Raw genomic sequence first — 19,427 nt, forward strand, 5'->3', positions numbered from 1 at the left:
TAATAACCGAAAGGCCTAGGGTGACGATATTTGGCCAGAAGCAAACTGGGATGAAGGGCTACCAAGTTTGTTCAAATAAATAACCTTCACCATTTTCAAGGTCACAGGGGCCAAATATGTTAAAACCTTTAAACAACTTCTTCTGAATAACAAAGAAGCCTAGGATAATGATGTTTGGCCAGTAACATGCTGGGATGAAGGGCTACCAACCTTGTTCAAACAAATGACCTTTACTTATATTCAAGGTCACAGGGGTCAAATATGCTTAAAACCTTTAAACAACTTCTTCTCAATAACTAAGAAGCCTAGGATAATGATATTTGGCCAGTAACATGCTGGGATAAAGGGCTACAAAGTTTGTTCAAACAAATGACCTTCATCTATTTTCAAGGTCACAGGGGTCAATTATATTAAACATCTTTTAAAAACCTCTTCTCAATAACCAAAAGGCCTTTGCTAGTAACATGCTGGGATGAAGGGCTACCAAGTTTGTTCAAACAAACGACCTTCGCCTATTTTCAAGGTCACAGGGGTCAAATATGTTTAAAACCTTTAAAAAGCTTCTCCTGAATATCCAAGAGGCATAGGCTAATGACATATGGCCAGTAACATGCTGGGATGAAGGTCTTCCAAGTTTATTCAAATGAATTACCTTCATCTATTTTCAAGGTCACAGGGGTCAAATATGTTTAAAAACTTTAAACAACTTCTTCTCAATAACCAAAAGGCCTTGGATAATGATATTTGGCCAGTAACATGCTGAGATGAAGGGCTACCAAGTTTGTTCAAATGAATGACCTTTGCTCATATTCAAGGTCACAGGGATCAAATATGTTTAAATCTTTAAATGACTTGTTCTGAATATTCAAAAGGTCCAGGGTAATGATATTTAGCCAGAAATATGCCGGGATGGAAGGCTATAAACTTTCAAGGTCGCAGGCGTCATATGTTTAAATCATTTAATAGATTCAAATGGACCGAACACAGACATTTTGCCTGTAGCTGTATATTAGTCCACTTTTAAGATTACAAGTGTGAGATTAATACCAGGTGAGCGATTCAGGCCCATTGGGCCTCTTGTTTCCTATAGAAGGTAACCTCCCCTTAACTTCCATTTGGACATAACTGTAGCACAGTTGTGCCAGCTAGGACACTTCAATTGACCTGGTAGCTCAATCAGTTAAAGCGATATTATAACAATCTGAAGTGCAGGGTTCGAATCCTGGTTTAGCCCCACTGATGTTGGTTTTTTCACTCGGAACACTGTTGTTGATTATATTTCATTAATTTCTCATTAAAGTCCCACAAGGTATGTTTTTCTTTTCAGAAATGAGTTATCAAAGCTTAAGTCATGACGAAAAGAAAAAAAATCCAATACTTAGTTACAGTTTTTGTCAGTGGTACGGGGATCCTTAACAATTATGTGTTTATTAGAAATATGTATAGAAATAATAAAAGTGGACTAAATTCATTTACATTAAGCACTGGCTCCTAGTTTTGCTAATCATCTTTTCAACGAATGGTATAACTCATTCACCCCTAAAGACACATTTTAATTCTTCCTATTCAAAGGTCGGAATAGTTCATTATGAAACTTCAGGGGTGTGAACAAGGATCGAGTTCTCGTGTGGGTAAAAGTGTTGATTCTGTAACAAGATTGAATAATCAATCAATCGGTGCCCCATTTCTTTCTCTGGACTGATTATATAGGCTATTGGCCTGGGACTGCCATCGAAAAAGATGATAGTTAATTTTTGATATCCTCTGTGTATATTTTGGTCACTATAATGTCAGTTTCTTCTGCCCTAACGCTTACTGCCAGCATGGCAGCTGCTGTAAATACGATGTTCAAATCTAATACATTGTTATTACATTTGCTGTTTTTTATACAATTTATCTTCAAATAATTAGACACGAATCAGTCTTGGACTTGTTGCTATATGAAGTATAATGGTGTAAATTATTTCATAAATATTCTGGAAAATTTAATCAAAAGAAGTCTTATGACGTTCATCGCAAACTACTCCAGAGTGTAAGAAATACAAAACAACAATGGAAGTGATGTCACACACTGAACGACCCGGCAGTGAATTCATGACATCATGATTTCATAAAGGGGAGTTTTGGGTATCTAATTTTCATTGTGGTAGTCTGCTATTGTGATTTGCTTTGGTCAGGTAGTGCACAAAGATGCCATTTTGTTTATGTAATTTAACATTTGACCTGTTTCCATGGTAATGGAAAGGTATTATTGTGATTTATTACTAACTTTCTCATTTAGCCATTTAGCGTACATGTATTTGCATACAGTAGTGTCATTTTATACAAACGCTTGTCCTAGGCATTTTGGCATAACAGGAAAAAAATGCTTTTGTGCATCAGTTTGCACCAAAAGATTACTTTGTGTTTATTAAATGTGTCAGTTTGTGTAATATTTTGCAGTGCTAGGATTTAATAAAGAGAATCTCAAACCTGTTTCATTTCAAGTATACATACACATGTAACAAGTGAACTTGTTTGAAATTCGCTGCATTTAGTAGAAAACCAGTTGTCATTGTACACCAAGAGAAAATGAAGCAATTTTCCTGTATAATTTCATTGATGGATACATATAGATAGGACAACTGAAAAAGCTTTTATTTAAGATTTACATGCATGAACCACCTTTATCTTTACAGAGGGGCAGATACCCAAGGGTGCAGCGTACATCGACAAATCAAAGACCGAGGATGGCTCATACTCAGAGCAGAAATCACCGGTGGAAAAACGGCCTGTCAAATACGAGGGTATTGGGCCAGTGGATGAAAAAGGCATGCCTCTGTCCTTCAGAATGGTAGGTTTTAATAATAATTTGAGATTCTTGTATACCGCTTTATCACAACCTAGTTCGTAGGTCGTCTCAAAACGGTTCACACATTATTATCCGTGGTTATAGGGCCTTTGCAAACAGCCAATATCTTTGTCAACTCCCTGGGGAGCATACAGCCGATACGTGCTGCCATTTTGGCGCTCACAGCTAGCATTTAACAAATCTAGCACTGCCCAACCACGTACTCATTTACAGCTGAGTAGACTGGAACAAGCGGAGTAAAGTACCTTGTTCAAAGATACAACACAGTGATGTGACTTGACTCGAACCCGCAACCTTTCAGCCTGGTGTCCTACCAATAGAATACAGTGAGCTTGTCATACTCGAGGACGGGTCAAATGTCAAGGTCAAGGTTAAATAGATAAAAAATGAATTCAAACGATTATTGTCAGTTGATGAATAAACACATATGTGGGCGTGATTTTTAGGTCACCTCAAGTCAGCTCAAGTGACCTATTGCTATCCGTTTTCGTCCGTCGTCATCCGTCCGTTAACATTTTTCATTTCAAACTTAAAGTCAAGTTCTGCTGGGCAGATTAAACTGAAAGTTGGTAGGAATGATCGACTCATGGTCCTGACAAGGTGTTGTTATTTTTCGGGTCGATCACAAATCCAATATGGCTGCCACGGCCGCCATTTTGAAAAACTATTTCAAACTTAAAGTCAAGTTCTGCTGGGCAGATTGAACTGAAAGTTGGTAGGAATGATCGACTGATGGTCCTGACAAAGTGTTGTTATTTTTCAGGTCCATCAGAAATCCAATATGGCCACCATGGCCGCCATTTTGAAAAACTATTTCAAACTTAAATCCAAGTTCTGCTGGGCCGATTGAACTGAAAGTTTGTAGGAATAATCGACTCATGGTCCTGACAAAAACTATTTCAAACTTAAAAACAAGTTCTAATAGGCCGATCTCACCGAAAATCGGTCTAGGAATGATCAGCTCATAGTCCTGACAAAGTTAAGTTAACATTATACTTGACTATTTTTTACTCAAATTAGTACATATTTCAACAACAAAAATAAATACTGTAGGACTCAAGTGACTGTCACGGCCCATGGGCCTCTTGTTAATTTTTGAACTTTTTAAGTTAAAAATCCTCACAAATTTGAGGAAAATATTTTTTTGTTCAAAAGGGGGGCACTATTAATCTTAGGTTTTTCATAACATGTAAATGCCTTATTATATCGAAAGTGTAGAGTGAAACACTCGTAATTGTATTTCAAAGTTAGGTATGGTTGTAGCAGAACTGGACTGCATCTATACTGCCAGCGACCAGGTAGCTCAATTTGTTAGAGCGCTCATCTAGATTTCGGAGGTCTTGGGTTAGAATCCCGGTCTGCCCATTGCATTTTTCCTTTCATGTTACATTGTTATCAGTTTTGATGCTTGATGTTTAATTCTATTCAAATTTTCCCTTTTTTTTTAGAATGTGGATGAAGAAAAGCAACATGATTGGTATAAACAGATGTATCGGAGCCTTCACACAGGACACCGCAAGCCAGGTAAGACCTCCATAGTCCTGGCCACTGGTCAATACGTTGTTATCTGACCACTGGTCAGTTGGTAATTTGTAGCAGAATCTGACCAGAACATAACATGACTCCAATTTTCTTACAGGATTCAAACTTTTTTTTTTGCTCAACTGTAAATAATGTCTTTCCTATGTATGAAAGTATATGGTTTTGGTTTGTATTCATGTTTGTGGACAGGTAAGTTTTATTGATCGTTACTACAGGTAAATCAAACAGGTTCCCACAATCACCTGTCCATTTTACCTGCAAACCAGGTGTGTTGGTATTGATTGCATTGTGAAAGGTCAAAGGTCGACCTCCAGGTATATGGAGTTCCAAACCTGTGCAACCAAACACAAGTCAATTCTTAAAAGAAAGTTCTATTGTAAAAAATACGTTTGAAATATTCTTCATCATCACAGGGAAATTTGCGACGAAAATTTGTTTCGTCATTTTGTACTAAGATTAAAGTGCATTGCTGTTTCTTATTGGGCGGGAGTCTGCTATTTACCTGTAGAACATGTCATTTAAAATGTGTGTTTGAATGTGGGTATTGTGTAGTACAATTGTGTGTGTTTAGCGGGCCCAGTTTCTAGGTTAGGTAGCCGATATGAGTCGAGGGATCTGTGGTTGTGTTGTAATATATAAATGTGTGTACTCAAAGGTAAAGAGGTATTGATTCCAAAATATCCCGCATGTTTAAAAATTTGAATACCAAGATCTTCCTACTATCTTCAAACAATATACCGTGACAAGAAACATTTGTGTCCAATCGATACGATCAGGACACTGCGAGGTTGAATGTCAATCTTTTATTTCTTTAAGGTTGTAACGACAATAATAATCATAATAACTCAGAATAACTTCACTGGCTAATTAGCCGGAAAGTTTGCTGACTTTTGAAAAATCAAAATAGATAATTTCCCGATTGAATGTTTTGCAGTCTTCAACATTTTGTAATCAAATGTTATTTTTACTGCAATAGATAATAACCCAATTTTGCCAACTTCAGATCTAGATTGAAAAGAAATCAATAAATCTTGTTTGTAAACAAATGCACTATTTTGACCAAAGATCACGATGTAGTCTTTATATAAAGCCATTAAAAATTAAACTGTTAATTTTTTTTAAATTTACATGAGCAGTGTGGATCATTGCTTCAAACACACAGGTATTTAGAATAAATATTTTCAATGTTTGCGTGTCCTTGAAAATAACAAGTTGCTACATGAAGTTGGTACGCTGTAGTCTTTTAGTATGTCTATAAATAAACCATTGTTTATATACGATAGGCAAATCCAAAAGAACTGCTGATCGAAGCTTCTGTTTAGTGTGGTAAATTGACATACAAGGACTTTTAGAGCCGTTTAAATGCTAACACCAGCCTCTGTAGAAAAATGTTTCATGTATTCTCGAGAGACGGCGCCAGATGCCCATTTGTTTAAATATTTAATTCTCTGCCATCAGGAACCGTCGCAGTCTTTATCAGGAACCGTCGCAGTCTTTAGTCAAGCGCTAAATGTATCATTTTATCCATTTGCAGACATCAAACTAACTATTTTATGCTGCAGATAAAGTACACTGTACTCCATTTGGCTTGGAATATGGAAGTTATTTTGCGTTTATCATAAATATGGATGATAATTGGGCACATTTTTTTCCATTCTGTTGAGTTAAACTTAATTATTAATTAGCAATGTAAACAAAACATGCAGTTAGTTAGGGATTCCTTGGGGCTTCATATAGTCACTAATATCAAACCTCTTTTTTTCGAAACGTTGCACTATGTTAATACCAAGGTGAGATTAAGTATTTCATTTCCTTCTTCTGTTTGTCACTTTCCAGGTATATATTTCTGTAAAAATAAAGAAAATTTATGATTACAAATTCTAGATAACACTGTAAGTTCAGCTATATCAGTTTTATTTTGTGGGCAATTATTACATTTTACGGATTTCTAATGTTCGACAGTATAAAATTTTGTGCAAATTAAAACCTGTTTTATTGGAAACTTGTCTATTCCATATAGAAATGTTAGTACTGTCGGGATATTTGCTTTTGTGTATATTACCTTGTCAAAATGTGTCTGTTTAACTTGATGTTATTGTCTGGATACTGAAGTTTGGTCTGGTATTTTTTCACTCAATAGTATTAAATGAACCATTTGTGCCATATAATACTTCAGACAAGGTGTGACCATTTTCCCTTCTGTATTATCAAAGGAACCAGGTCTGGTTTCTCCTGAATTATTGCATAATACTCGACACAAGGGGAATCCAGAGCATCAAGTGAATCATTCTTTTTCCAGATTCTCTTGAAATTGCCGATCTGGAGGCGTGGTTACAGGAAGCAGGTTAATATTGAACTCTTCCACTTGCAACACCTCTGTACCATCTTACCACGCCACGATTGTCCAACCATACACTACCCAACATATAGCCCACATCCTGTAAACATGCCAGCCTTTGGTTTATTTGCATAACAATTTGTACAGTCTATTTGATGTCCCCTTATCATACACACCTATACACATATTGCTGCCTCAGTTTGGTTTCCTAATTTGCATATAATTATTTATGATTTTGATTTTTACAATAACGATTTAGGAATATAAATTATACCACCAACGCGTGTGTTCCCTCCATTATAACTGTATATACTCACCCGGTCATTATTTTCCCTACAGGTCAATAGTTTCCGACATGGTCACTATTTTCCTGTCCAGTCAATATTTTCCTATGCACGCTCTGCCAGAGAACCTTACCTGTTGAGAAAATGTGAAACTCCTAAAAAAAGTTATTTTACTCAAATGCAGACGGGCTTAAGTCCAGAGTCATCTCCCCTTGTCGCATTTAGCCCTTTGTTAATTAAAGTAACAAATTCATGTTGCTTGATAAATAATTGTGTTATTGAAGATTTGCTGTAATTGAAGATTGGCATAGAGTAAATAAACATGGATATGCATTGTCTTTCTGACATGCATATGTTATTAGTTCTGCAATTTGGGAAAAAACAAAATTCAGACGAAACACAACACATTTATAGACTGCACTGAACTTACATAGCACCTGAACTTAGGTTTCAACACCTATTAACTGTGTGACAGAAAAAAAATTGTCATGGTTTTGGTTTCATCAAAATCAGTATATTAAGCTTCAGTTCACCATGCAGACCTTGAATAGTTAATTATCTCCCCTTCCTGCCAGTTATCTCCCCTTCTTTCCTATATGTTAACGGATGCTTCTGGTTTTGCATTCTGCTAATATGATATAGTTTTATTTCCTTTCTGTTTCAGTAGATTTGCAGACCTGGATATGTTTTAATATGTTAAACATGAAATTTTATGCCGAAAGTTATTTTGTATTTTATTTATTTATTCCTTTATTTGTATAATTTGATTTGTTCGATTTTCAGTTGGTCCATTCATTCACTCATTCATTCATATACAGATTCATTCACCAATTCATTCATGCAACCACATGTATTTTGTAGATATGTACTACAAATTCAGAAATATGTTACTTTGCATTTTTTGTCAGATAATTGAACTGACAATTTCAATTATCACCATCAGAATGAAAATGAAAATTGTTGTTTTCGGTAAAATTTTAAAAATTTCATACCGGTGTACAGTATCTGGAAAAAGAATAATTTGGAAAACTTTTGAAAATATAATTTTGAATATATCATGTCAAATTGCAAACAATAATAGTAATAACGGTTTATGAATAAGTACTTTACTCCACTAGTCCTCGAAATCGTGAGATTATATTGTAATGTATTGGTTTACTTTTCCAGGTACAAATGGAAACAATAAGTCTACCCACAACTTCTCCGACGAAAACTCATCACACAGAGAAGGTCAGTACCATAAAAGATTCCTTCAAAGTTTTTGAAGTAAAGTTGAAGGATAAATGTTTGTCCATGAAAATGAAATAATAACACTGTTCTGATAAGCTTTGTAACAGTACAATGACTTTCTGTTGGCTGCAACTTGACATTTGTGTCTGATATCCTGATAAAGTCGCAATTAACATCTGTCGTTTGTATCAGAAGTAGGTAATTTATTCCCAAATAATTTCACAATTAATTATTTGCCTGTGTTTCATAAGGTAAGGAATGGAGGTCTTTCAGGAAACTTTGATCTACTAGGTTTCAACTTCTTGGGTCTCCTCAGGAAGATTCATCCAAGAGCACTTTCTTAAGGATGTCGGGTGGAGGGAGATAAATCTTTTGAAAAATATGTGGGGGATTTTTGGCTCTCTTATTGGATGATAAATGCATGATAATGGGATAGTTAATTGACACCTTTGGTAATTTTCTATCTCTCTACAAAACTAACTTGTCCCTGTTTCATTGGGGACGGCGGTGCCCGAGTGGTTAAGGCGTCTGATCATCAATGATCTCTAGCCATCCACTAATAGGTTGTGAGTTGGAGGCCTACTTTGGCCAATCGCCAGGAACTGGCCACAGGTCGGTTGTTTTTCTTACTGGACAAAGGTTTTCCCTCTATCACCACCAAAACCTGGCACATCTTTAAATGACCATAGCTGTTTATTATAGAACAAAAAATAAATACAAACTATTCCATCAGTTTTCATGATTCATATTGATATATATATATATATTTAAGTAGATGCACTTTGTCTATACTTGACTCTGCTCAATCCAGATTTTTGTTTAAATTAGTTGAAGAATTTTGTTCCATTAACAACAATTTGGTCCTATGCGTGTCATTCATTTAGACACAGTGTATTATAATGATATTTTGGTGTTCTGTGTATAACTTGTATAATATCTTCTCTGTTACATTTTACCAGAAAATGGACGGAAACCTACAGTTGATCACCATAAACAACGAATTGAACAGTCGAGCAAAGTGGACAAACCACAAAGTGAACCCACAACAGTTGTGCACAAACCAAGAACAGAGTTCTCCCCAGTAGGAAATAAATCAAGAATGGATTACTCCCCTGTTGGAAATCAAACAAGAACTGATTTCTCGCCAGTAGGAAATAAATCAAGAACCGACTTCTCCCCAGTAGGAAATAAATCAAGGACTGATTTCTCCCCTGTAGGAAATAAACCCAAAACAGACTTCTCCCCTGTAGGAAGTAAACCAAAGACAGATTACTCCCCCGTTGGTAGTTCACCAAGGACAGAGAATGTGGTTAATAGATCTGTGAACGATAGGTCCACAAGTGAGTCTTCATTTTCATATAATAAATTTTCCGGAGAACCTTCATATAAAAGAACTGTTTCAGAGTCTAGTCGAACCTCCGTCGAACCCAAGGAGAAGTCTCCGAGTGTCATGAGTCGGATAGAGTTGTTAACTAATCCAGGTAGGTTTATCCATATTTCTCCGGACACCTGAGATTTCCCGTATTTATATATCTTGTTTTGTTCAACAAAAATTATCATGGAGCAGTAAATTAAAATATTTGTCCTTAATAAAACCATATTTTATCATGTGCTTATGAAAGTATAAATATCCTTCAACAAGCCCAGAGGGCCTGGACACCTATAAACTCGGACTCAATGTAGGGGGTGGGCTTATTACAGGACGAGGAATAAGTGTTTCAGCTTATCTGTATTTGAAAATCGACAGGCTTATTATCAGGCATGGGTTTATTACTGGATAAAAGGGTGGAATAAGTATTTTTCCAAATCACCAAAAACGGGATTTTACGAGGGTTCAGTGTTATATAACATATGGTTGTGAAATGAGATAAATAAACAAATACACCTGTCTTTTACAGAAATAAATGTGTCCTACTTAAAATTTGAATTATATGTTTATTTCTGTATATATTTCCCATTTATGGTGAATATAAGTTTGCATATATTTCACCAACCTTGGGTTACCTTTACAGCCAAGACCCAGGACACTGAGAGTCGAAGCAACGGTCCACTAAGTCCGTCCAGTTCCACGTCATCGTACAGGTCGCGAGACAAGCGGTCGGTGTGAGTATAAGTCTGTTTGGCTATAAGTATACAGACAGACGGCATGTCGCCGCATGTCGTTCATCACATGTTTAATTCCCGAGTCGTGCACTGCATGCGCCCAATTTTTTCCCGCATGACACATTTGCGTAACAATTTTTTTCAATACCCGAATGTTGTCATGGACCAAATAATATAACGAAATATTGTTGCATACAACATTTGTTGTGGTTTACCTGGATGTTTATAAATATTGTCACATACTCAAATGTTGCCATTTATCGTTACCTGTATGTTATTTCATATAAAATATATCATTGCATTAAAAAAAAAAAAAAATCCAACATTACTGTAGAATCGTTTATTTGCGTGGGGTTAAAATTTCGTGGGTTTCATATACTATCCTGTTTCAAGGACATTATATTTCGCTGATTTCTGATTTTCCCCTATCTATATCATACCAAATTTATGTTTTCATGGAGATTTAATTTCGTGGATTTTTGTTATCCACGAAATTTAATGTCCCACGAAAATTCATGATTTTACAGTACGTCATTTTCAAAAACAATCTCATTTGTCATGATGCTTTCATTTCATGAAATAAATACTGTAATGTTAACCATGTGTATATCATTGCATACTTAAAGATGCTGTTATGAACGTTTGTATATTAAAATGTTGACATATGTCAAATTGTCATCATTTTAACAATATTTTGACACTTGTTGGAGTATCATTATTTTATCATAAAATTGTCACTTACTGAAAATAAATGTATAACTTTGATAACGTCTTCAGAAAAGTGCAGATAAAGTATGTTTATGGAGATTGAGTCTTGGATTTTCGAGGTAGTAACTGCCGTCAATAATATACTTATGACTGATGACAATGACACAGTCTGTTGATATCAAACTGACCTTAATGTATATTCTGGATGTAATTTTATGAATGAAATCGATAGTAAGTGTGGGAATGATTAACATTATAGTAGTAAATAGATAATTTCAAGATCGCTGTTGTTTATTTCACACTTGATGTGCCAAAAATTTTACCAAATTTTACACCATTTCCAAATAACTATAATTATATCAGTTACCTGGAACTTAACTTCAATCTGATGACCTTTGATGCACTTAAATCTTTCTGATAGATTTCTGAAGTGTTAGTAAATATAATTTATATGTATACAGGAGTCATGGTACTTCAATATTATATTAGACAACAACATCATTTACTTATCAAGGACAGGCCCAACCTTTTAAGCATGCATGTTTTGTTGTATGATGTTGATGTAAGAATTGCATTTTAAGATCATCTAGCTCTGTTGATATGGCCGCATGGATAATCAGTTTGGAGAGTATGATTTACATGAATAATAAATTTGGGAGAATACCTTTTGATGATTAGTGTGGAGAGTATGATATACATAGATAATCAGTTTGGAGAGTATGATTTACATGGATAACAAGTTTGGGAGAATACCTTTTGATAATTAGTGTGGAGAGTATGATATACATAGATAATCAGTTTGGAGAGTATGATATACATGGATAATAAGTTTGGGAGAATACATTTTGATAATTAGTTTGGGGAGAATGATATACACAGATAATCAGTTTGGAGAGTATGAATTGTTAATTAGTTTGGAGATTACATAAATTGATAATCAGTTTGGAGAGTAAGATTTACACTGATAATAAGTTTGAAGAGTAGACATTGATATTTAGTTTGAAGAGTATAAATTGAAAAAATGTTTTCAGAATATAAAAATTAATGTAAATTGATAATATTAATTTGGAGCTTATCAATTGATAATCAGTCTAATGAAAATAAAAATGTTTGACAAAAGTTCTATGTTTCCATATTACTGTGTAATAAAGATGCAATCTTAAGTTTTCAAATTGATTAAAACTTTTCAATTGGTTTGATCTCAACTCATAAGGAAAATAGTTGTTACAAGGTTGGATGAGTTATGTCCCTTGCAATCATTCTGACAGTGTTGTCTCCCCTTAAGAGGGTATCTCAATCAGATGCTGGAATGCTAGCTGACTGCATGGAAACTTGTCTGCGCCAATGAAACATTTGATAGTTATTGCACATGCAAGTTTTTCAGAGACATGTACAGTTTAGTATTGGAATTGAGAAGTTGGTTGATTAATTCATCATGGTTTTGAGTTCCATCTTATAAAAATTGACAAGTTATCCATTCCTGCATGACGATGTTGTCACGACCTTTTTGTCAGTTGTCGGCATGTTGGCCTTTAGTTAATGCTTGGCTGTTCTGTGTTTATTGAGAAATATGTATGTAATTTCTAACTCTTTAACAATAAAACTGGAAATTTTTATGTGAATTTCTTTGCCAAAAAATAATTTGATACATGAACTTTTCAATAAGATCACATAGGGCTATTAATCTGCATCAAGATGTGTAAGAAAAAGAAATGGTCAGTTTTATTTTCTGTAAAATTCATCATTGAAAAATTGTGCATGAAACATGACAATTTATGATAGAAAAAGTGATAAATTTGGTTTCAATGTTTTCAATGAGAATCACATTTTATGATATATGGCTTATATTAGACAAGGCAATTGAAAGCTCGGCTAGATATATATATATATATGAATATTCATGTATTTATACCATTTGGTGAATGTTGAATGTTCTGTTTCTCGTGGCAATCATTGGCTGGTTATGTCTAAGCCTAAAACACAATCATACATTTCCATATTCTGTTTTTACAGAGATTACGAAATCCCTGAGGATTTACAAGAATTCTTCAAATATCTTGAGTAGGTCATATTCCATCTTTGGCTGGTTCCTTTTGTTTGTTCAAGTTGTATTCATCCCTCCTTTCTTCCTGTTTTCCTTGTTTTTTATCACGTATACTCATGATGTCTTCATGTTTATTTGTTTATTTTCTTACGTACAATCAGATTTTGCATATATTTATAAATATACATACATATATTATTCAGTATTGATTGTATACACATATCGATAAACCCTTTCACCACTGTAGACCACAATGGACTCGTCCATATCAATGCATGGTAGAGCCTACTAAAGTTACATAGAGGTGAAAGGGTTAATTAACACAGAGTTGTGTTTCATCTTTCGTTCAAAATAAAAAAAAAAAATGGTGTCTTTTTCCTAACAGCATGGTATTACATTGTCCTTCACCCTCGTATGTTACAAAGTCTTTTATGGTTATTAAAGTTCCTTATTAAAGTAAAAATTTTAAACAAAAATTTCGAACCTTATACAAAAGGGAGAATAAATTTGAGAAAATTAAATCAGAAAAAGTATTCACTAAAAAATATTAAATTCTGGACAAAGTTGTAAAGAAATGTATTCATTAAAAAAATAAAATTTTGGGCGTAAAATCATGCCATACAGTGTTTTAAAACTGTACCTAACTTAAATCAACCTTACTCCCCTATTTACATACAGTGGACTGATCCAAGGTAAAAGGAAGGGGCTATTGTAGCTTCCCTGGGGGGTATAGGGTTCATTTGTTATTCAGTTTGAAATTTACAAAACGGCTGATGTCTATGTAAGTTTAATTAGTTAATAAGAAGACCATGATGTTTGATAGCTGACCTAATTAATTTATTCACTGTACCATGACCAAAATTCACAGTCTAGTTGATTAATTATTGACTGTGACATATAATTTTATGAAGAAAAAAAATGTTATCGCTTGTTTGGCATTCAATGAAATTGACATTTATTGCCCCATTTCCTGTAATGGTGTCAGTGTTATGAATTGCACAGGAGCCTGACAAACTGGTACTGTAATAATGAACACAGGGGCCTGACAAACTGGTACTGTAACAATAAACACAGGGGCTTGACACACTGGCAAAGAAACAATGAACACACTTTAAAAATGAACACAGGAGCCTGACAAACTGTTTGGTTACAATAACACAGGGGCCTGACATTTATTCTGTAACAGTCTTTGCAAGGGCCCCGAGAACAGCCATACAAGTTCATTTACCAGTCATAAATTCTGACAGCTTGAACAGGGCTATGTATCAAATATTTTTCAGTCAGAGACTTTGTTTTTTGAACGGTTAGCTTTTCATCTCCATGGTAACCAGACTTTGCTAATTAAATCTCCGCTGCTCTTTTTGCCACTGAAATCCTTGTTATTCTGACTGGCTAGTTTTAATTTAATCATCCAGGTTTAGGTTTGAAATAATTTCAAAATGAAAGAATTAAACGGAACAATTGAAATGTAAAATTTGTAATGAAGTTATGAACTTTGCTGTTGGAGGTATTTCTGGATCTGTTGATTAATTTTGTTGACTTTTTAGAAATATATTTTCTCTTTTTAAATATTTTGCTTGTTAACATTTTGTCAATGAAAATCTGAATCATTCTTCAGTATAAAAATAAAAATAGAAGAAGATACCAAGACAGTTATCTAAATTTGTTTTGTCAGGATCGGTCATTACGTAGACACATACTTGCTGTCAAATTACCTTCTCTGTAATACACCAGATGTCCTATATCTTAGTTAGGAAATCAGGACCACTATATATAAGTATGATAGCGTGGGACATTGTCGATAAGACTGAGGGACATTTATAGATAACCTTTGACCTCTTAAGTCACAACTAGTACGATAAGATTTGATAAAAATTTGCCCGTAGAAAGTTGTAAACAATAGCGTGAGAAGGATGTGTTCATGTCCTTACGTAAGTAAATAATGTTTTAATATAAGTTAAAATATACAGATTATACACACACTCAAATTTAAATATGAAAGCAGAAAACATTGTGTTCAGTTGCATTGGAAGGAAGTTAAGGGTTAAAAAAAGTCTAAATAAAGTTTTACTTACAATGCACCGATAGGTCTTTTTTGCCAGTTAAAAACTATTGTTAAGCAAAAATTAGATATATTATAATATACAATTCATTGACTTAACACTTTCACCACTGTAGACCATAATGGACTCGTCCAGATTAATGCATGGTAGAGTTTACTCAAGTTACATGGGGTGAAAGGATTACCAATCCCAAAACTAAGTAACTATAAGTATCAGAAACTGGGGGTTTTTGGCAATACTATGTGTGATCTTGATAAATCATTCCTGAAAATAAAACTATATAGCTTGTAGGATTTTTATGAAAAATAATAAATAATAAATAAACAAAATATAATCAGACCTGAATAAGAACCACAGACTTCAGTTTGTTATACTATCTCTGTCAGCAATTGAGCTACCTGGTCATCAGAAGTGTACTAGCCCAAATGTGCTTCGGTTTTATATCGAAACGGAAGTTAAGGGGAGGTTACTGTACGTGTATAGGAAAACTGGCGGTGTAGTGGGACAGGGATCCTTGATGTGCTACATTTATTCAGCAATAAGCCCATGCCTGGCAATAAACCCACGCCTGGCAATAAGCCCATGCCTTGCAATAATCCCACGCCTGGCAATAAGCCCATGCCTGGCAATAAGCCCATGCCTTGCAATAATCCCACGCCTGGCAATAAGCCCATGCCTGGCAATAAGCCCATGCCTTGCAATAATCCCACGCCTGGCAATAAGCCCATGCCTGGCAATAAGCCCATGCATGGCAATAAGCCCATGCCTGGCAATTATCCCATGCCTGGCAATAAGCCCACCAATATATATATATATATAGTAATTCAATGGAAATATCTACAAGTACTTTTTCATTATCCAGTAACACCCCCACCCCATCTTTGTGTCAGAGTTGATATGCTGAGCCCTGGCTTTATTGCATGATGAATACTGTACTCTGTAATAATTAAAGCTAAGAATGAATGTAAATGATACAGTCTTATTCATTTTCCTTAATAAAAAATGTCTTACAGTTATACTTAAACCTCCAAAAACATCATGAATTGTTACCTACAAGGATCTGACATGTAAAGTTTTCCTGGGGTTCAGTGATGTCATTGTGTGGGTTCATATACTACATATACAAATGCATGTGTTACTCAGAAACTCTACCATCAATTATCCAGAAATTCACAGATTATATCTATTTTAATAATACAGTATAACCTGTATTAATCAAACCTTGTATAATCTGGAAAAACTTGTATAAACCGAACCTTCATCTTTGTCCTTTTGGATGCAGTTCTGTGTAAAATGAACCTGTATTATCCAGAACATGTCTTTCCTAACAAAATGTATGTCTCTTTGATTGTATGATGTATGGCTCGGATAAATTTTACTGTAACATCAGAACCCTGAGAATTAGTATTTTATTCAACTACCCAGAAGGCCTTTAGAATGACGGTTTAAGTACAAGATCTAAACAAAGGCTCACTATATTTCACTGTTTTATCTGCAGATGCTTTCTGTAGTAATATTTCAGTGTATTGCTAGTTATATAGATTTAATGCAGGTTAAATGGGCTCATATTACCTGTTTAGTTCGCATATTTGTGAGCCAAAGAGAAGGGTAATATCAAATCTAGACAGGTAATATGATGATCCTATTAGACCTTTATAAAATCTATGTAACAAATTTGTCATACTGCAAAACAATTACTGTAGAATGTAGAAATGTTTTTCCAAACATGACTTAAGCTTTTATAAATCAAGTTTGAAAAGAAAACCATGCCTTGCAGAACTTAAATGAAACAAAATGTAGAAAAACTCAATAATAGTGTCCCAAGTGTAAAAATGCAACTGTACCAGACTGCGATTCGAATCCTGGTCCTCTGTTTACTGTTGTTCCAACCAACTGAGCCAGGTGGTCAATAGTATTACCCTGGTCCAGTTGTGCTTCAATTACATTCAAAAAAAATATTCAAGGGGAGATTACTCTATGAAAAAAACACAGTGGAACTCTTTAGTGTTTTTCCTGCAGTCGGACAGGGCTCCTTTAACAAACCTAAAATAACTGATTTTAAATGGAATATATGATATAGCTGAACCTCAAAGTGCCATGTTTATTTTTACAAGATGACACTCACAGTCATCCTTAACTCATTCACCCGTGAGTTTCATAATGAACTATTCCAACCCCTGAATTGGAAGAGTTCAAATGTGTCTTCAGGGGTGAATTTAAGTTAAAAACCCTGGGGGGCAAATAGGGAAAAAATATTCATTAAATTGATATATTGATCAATTAATAGACTTGACGAATAAATTTTCTATACACATGGGGTAAGACAAAGGGAATGAATAAAATATTATTAATCATTATATCTACATTAAAGATATTTATAATGATTTATCATTGAATCATTTATGAAATTGAAATAACATTGAAGTCAGATCAAAAGAATAACAAAAACAAGAAATGAATATAGAAATGTATTTCATGTGTAGCAGCTAGGAAATGTGAATCTCCACGGAAAATGTCATATAACTATTTCAGGAATATAATCATGATAACAGTGATATTGTATGAGTTTTACCTTAAATTGCTTTTGACAAAAACACCCAGAGTTTGCTGTCAGATTTCTGTTGAAGTTGAAAGCAGTATTGACGTGATGTTTATGACAGTTATAGGAAGAACGATGAAATGTAATTATTGCCTGCCCACACCTGGCGTCTGTATCATCTGTTAGAAGCGAGACAGGATCGGTTACATTAAAGCTTACCAAATCAAATTACGTGCATCTGTGATCACGACAGGCGCTGACAAAGACAACGTTTTACATTTAACTGAGAAACATATTGAACAGAATTGACCCCAGAAACGTAACAGCTGTTTACATATTGACGTTTTTGATTCAATTTTTTTTTTTTATGTTTGTTTACAGTGAATGGTCTCCGCCTAGCGTGCGGTCTAAGATTGAAGTTTATCGTAACCAGCCTCGAAGTATTGTCGATTACGAACCCGGCTTCTCCTCTATAGCATTTCAAGAATCAAAAACGGTAAGCATTTTTTTTAAAAGATATTAATAAAGACAAAATATGGTGAAAATGATTTGGTGAATTTTGTTTAATTACAGGTGTTTTCCGATATTTGAAAGCATGCTTGCTTTTTTTGTTCACACACACATGGACTGATAGGGGTAGATAGATATGCAACGCATGTTTGCTCAGTCAATATTTGTGCATGCACAGGCATGGGCAAAACACCAATTGAGCATGCTACGAATCTCCCAAACCTATCCGTCAAGTTTTATGTGATTATTACAAATAGTCTTAAATATCGACATTTCCCAGGGAAGAGGGCGTGAAGGGAAATCTACTTGTAGCTTGTAAAAATTATTTTTCCGTAACCGTATATTACAACTTGGCTTCTTTGAGGTGCATCAAGCAAATCGTGCAGTGTGTCAAAACCATCACAATTTCAATAATTAGTTATAAAAAAAATATTCTCATTAGGGTATATAATGTTGTATAAATAGGCAAAAAATTTTCAGAATTATTTTGAAATATTGATAATTTGATCGTAAAGTCCCTTAACGGTCGTTAATTTGTTGTGCTGGGTCGGTCGTCATTATATTAGCCGCGCTTTCAGAGAAGGTAACCATGGCAAAACAACACTTTAATTAGTTCTAATTGAATGTCACGCCTACCTGCACCCAGATCCGGTGTAACGAATCTCCCAATACGATAGTATTGTAACGTTGATAGTATTGTAACGTTACGGTAAAATTGATATCCAGATGAAATCGAGATCGCAACCAGATGATTTATTGATACTAATCACACCTACTTCAACGTTTTGGTTTTAATCTGCGTGGATCTAGTCTCATCAAAACATGACATACAGGTTTTCTTGAGTACTGACTTCCTCAGCGATAGGATGAAAAATTCAACCCCCAGAGATGAACTAAATACGGAATGTTCATGATATTTTCTTTAGGAGGGGTGGAAATGATGGAGTGTGGGGGTAGGGTGTCGCTGCTAGTGTCTAAAGGGTGAAGGGGGCTGCTGGGGGTGAAAAAATGGAGGTCCCCAAGGGTCTGTATCAGATTGCTATCTATCAGTGATAAGCTACGTGTATCCGTCCAGGTATGATAACGAGATACAGACAGGTAGGTACACACACTCACACACCTGGCTACAAACTAATCAATATCCCTGACTATTGATTCAGCGACGACGACCGTGTGTGTTAATTTGTATGGGGTACTCCAGGGGTAGCCAAGGGG

At 34.9% G+C, this 19,427-nt stretch overlaps 1 protein-coding gene across 17 annotated transcripts in view; it reads left to right on the forward strand.

Annotated features, from left to right (window-relative positions):
- The window catches only part of LOC110455709, a 152,528-nt gene that overhangs the window by 84,526 nt on the left and 48,575 nt on the right, over positions 1-19,427 (forward strand). For 14 of the 17 annotated variants that reach the window (XM_021506010.1, XM_021506013.1, XM_021506001.1 and 11 more), the window contains 8 exons: positions 2,679-2,833; positions 4,300-4,375; positions 6,693-6,737; positions 8,183-8,245; positions 9,205-9,726; positions 10,258-10,348; positions 13,070-13,117; positions 18,084-18,198. In XM_021506010.1, the coding sequence (XP_021361685.1) occupies positions 2,679-2,833; positions 4,300-4,375; positions 6,693-6,737; positions 8,183-8,245; positions 9,205-9,726; positions 10,258-10,348; positions 13,070-13,117; positions 18,084-18,198 (1,115 nt within the window). The remainder of the gene's footprint in view (positions 1-2,678; positions 2,834-4,299; positions 4,376-6,692; positions 6,738-8,182; positions 8,246-9,204; positions 9,727-10,257; positions 10,349-13,069; positions 13,118-18,083; positions 18,199-19,427) is intronic. The other 3 variants (XM_021506002.1, XM_021506007.1, XM_021506006.1) reach the window with 3 other exon arrangements.

Source organism: Mizuhopecten yessoensis, unplaced genomic scaffold (genome assembly GCF_002113885.1).
Source record: "Mizuhopecten yessoensis strain PY_sf001 unplaced genomic scaffold, ASM211388v2 scaffold8361, whole genome shotgun sequence".
In the NCBI taxonomy this organism is placed as follows: domain Eukaryota; kingdom Metazoa; phylum Mollusca; class Bivalvia; order Pectinida; family Pectinidae; genus Mizuhopecten; species Mizuhopecten yessoensis.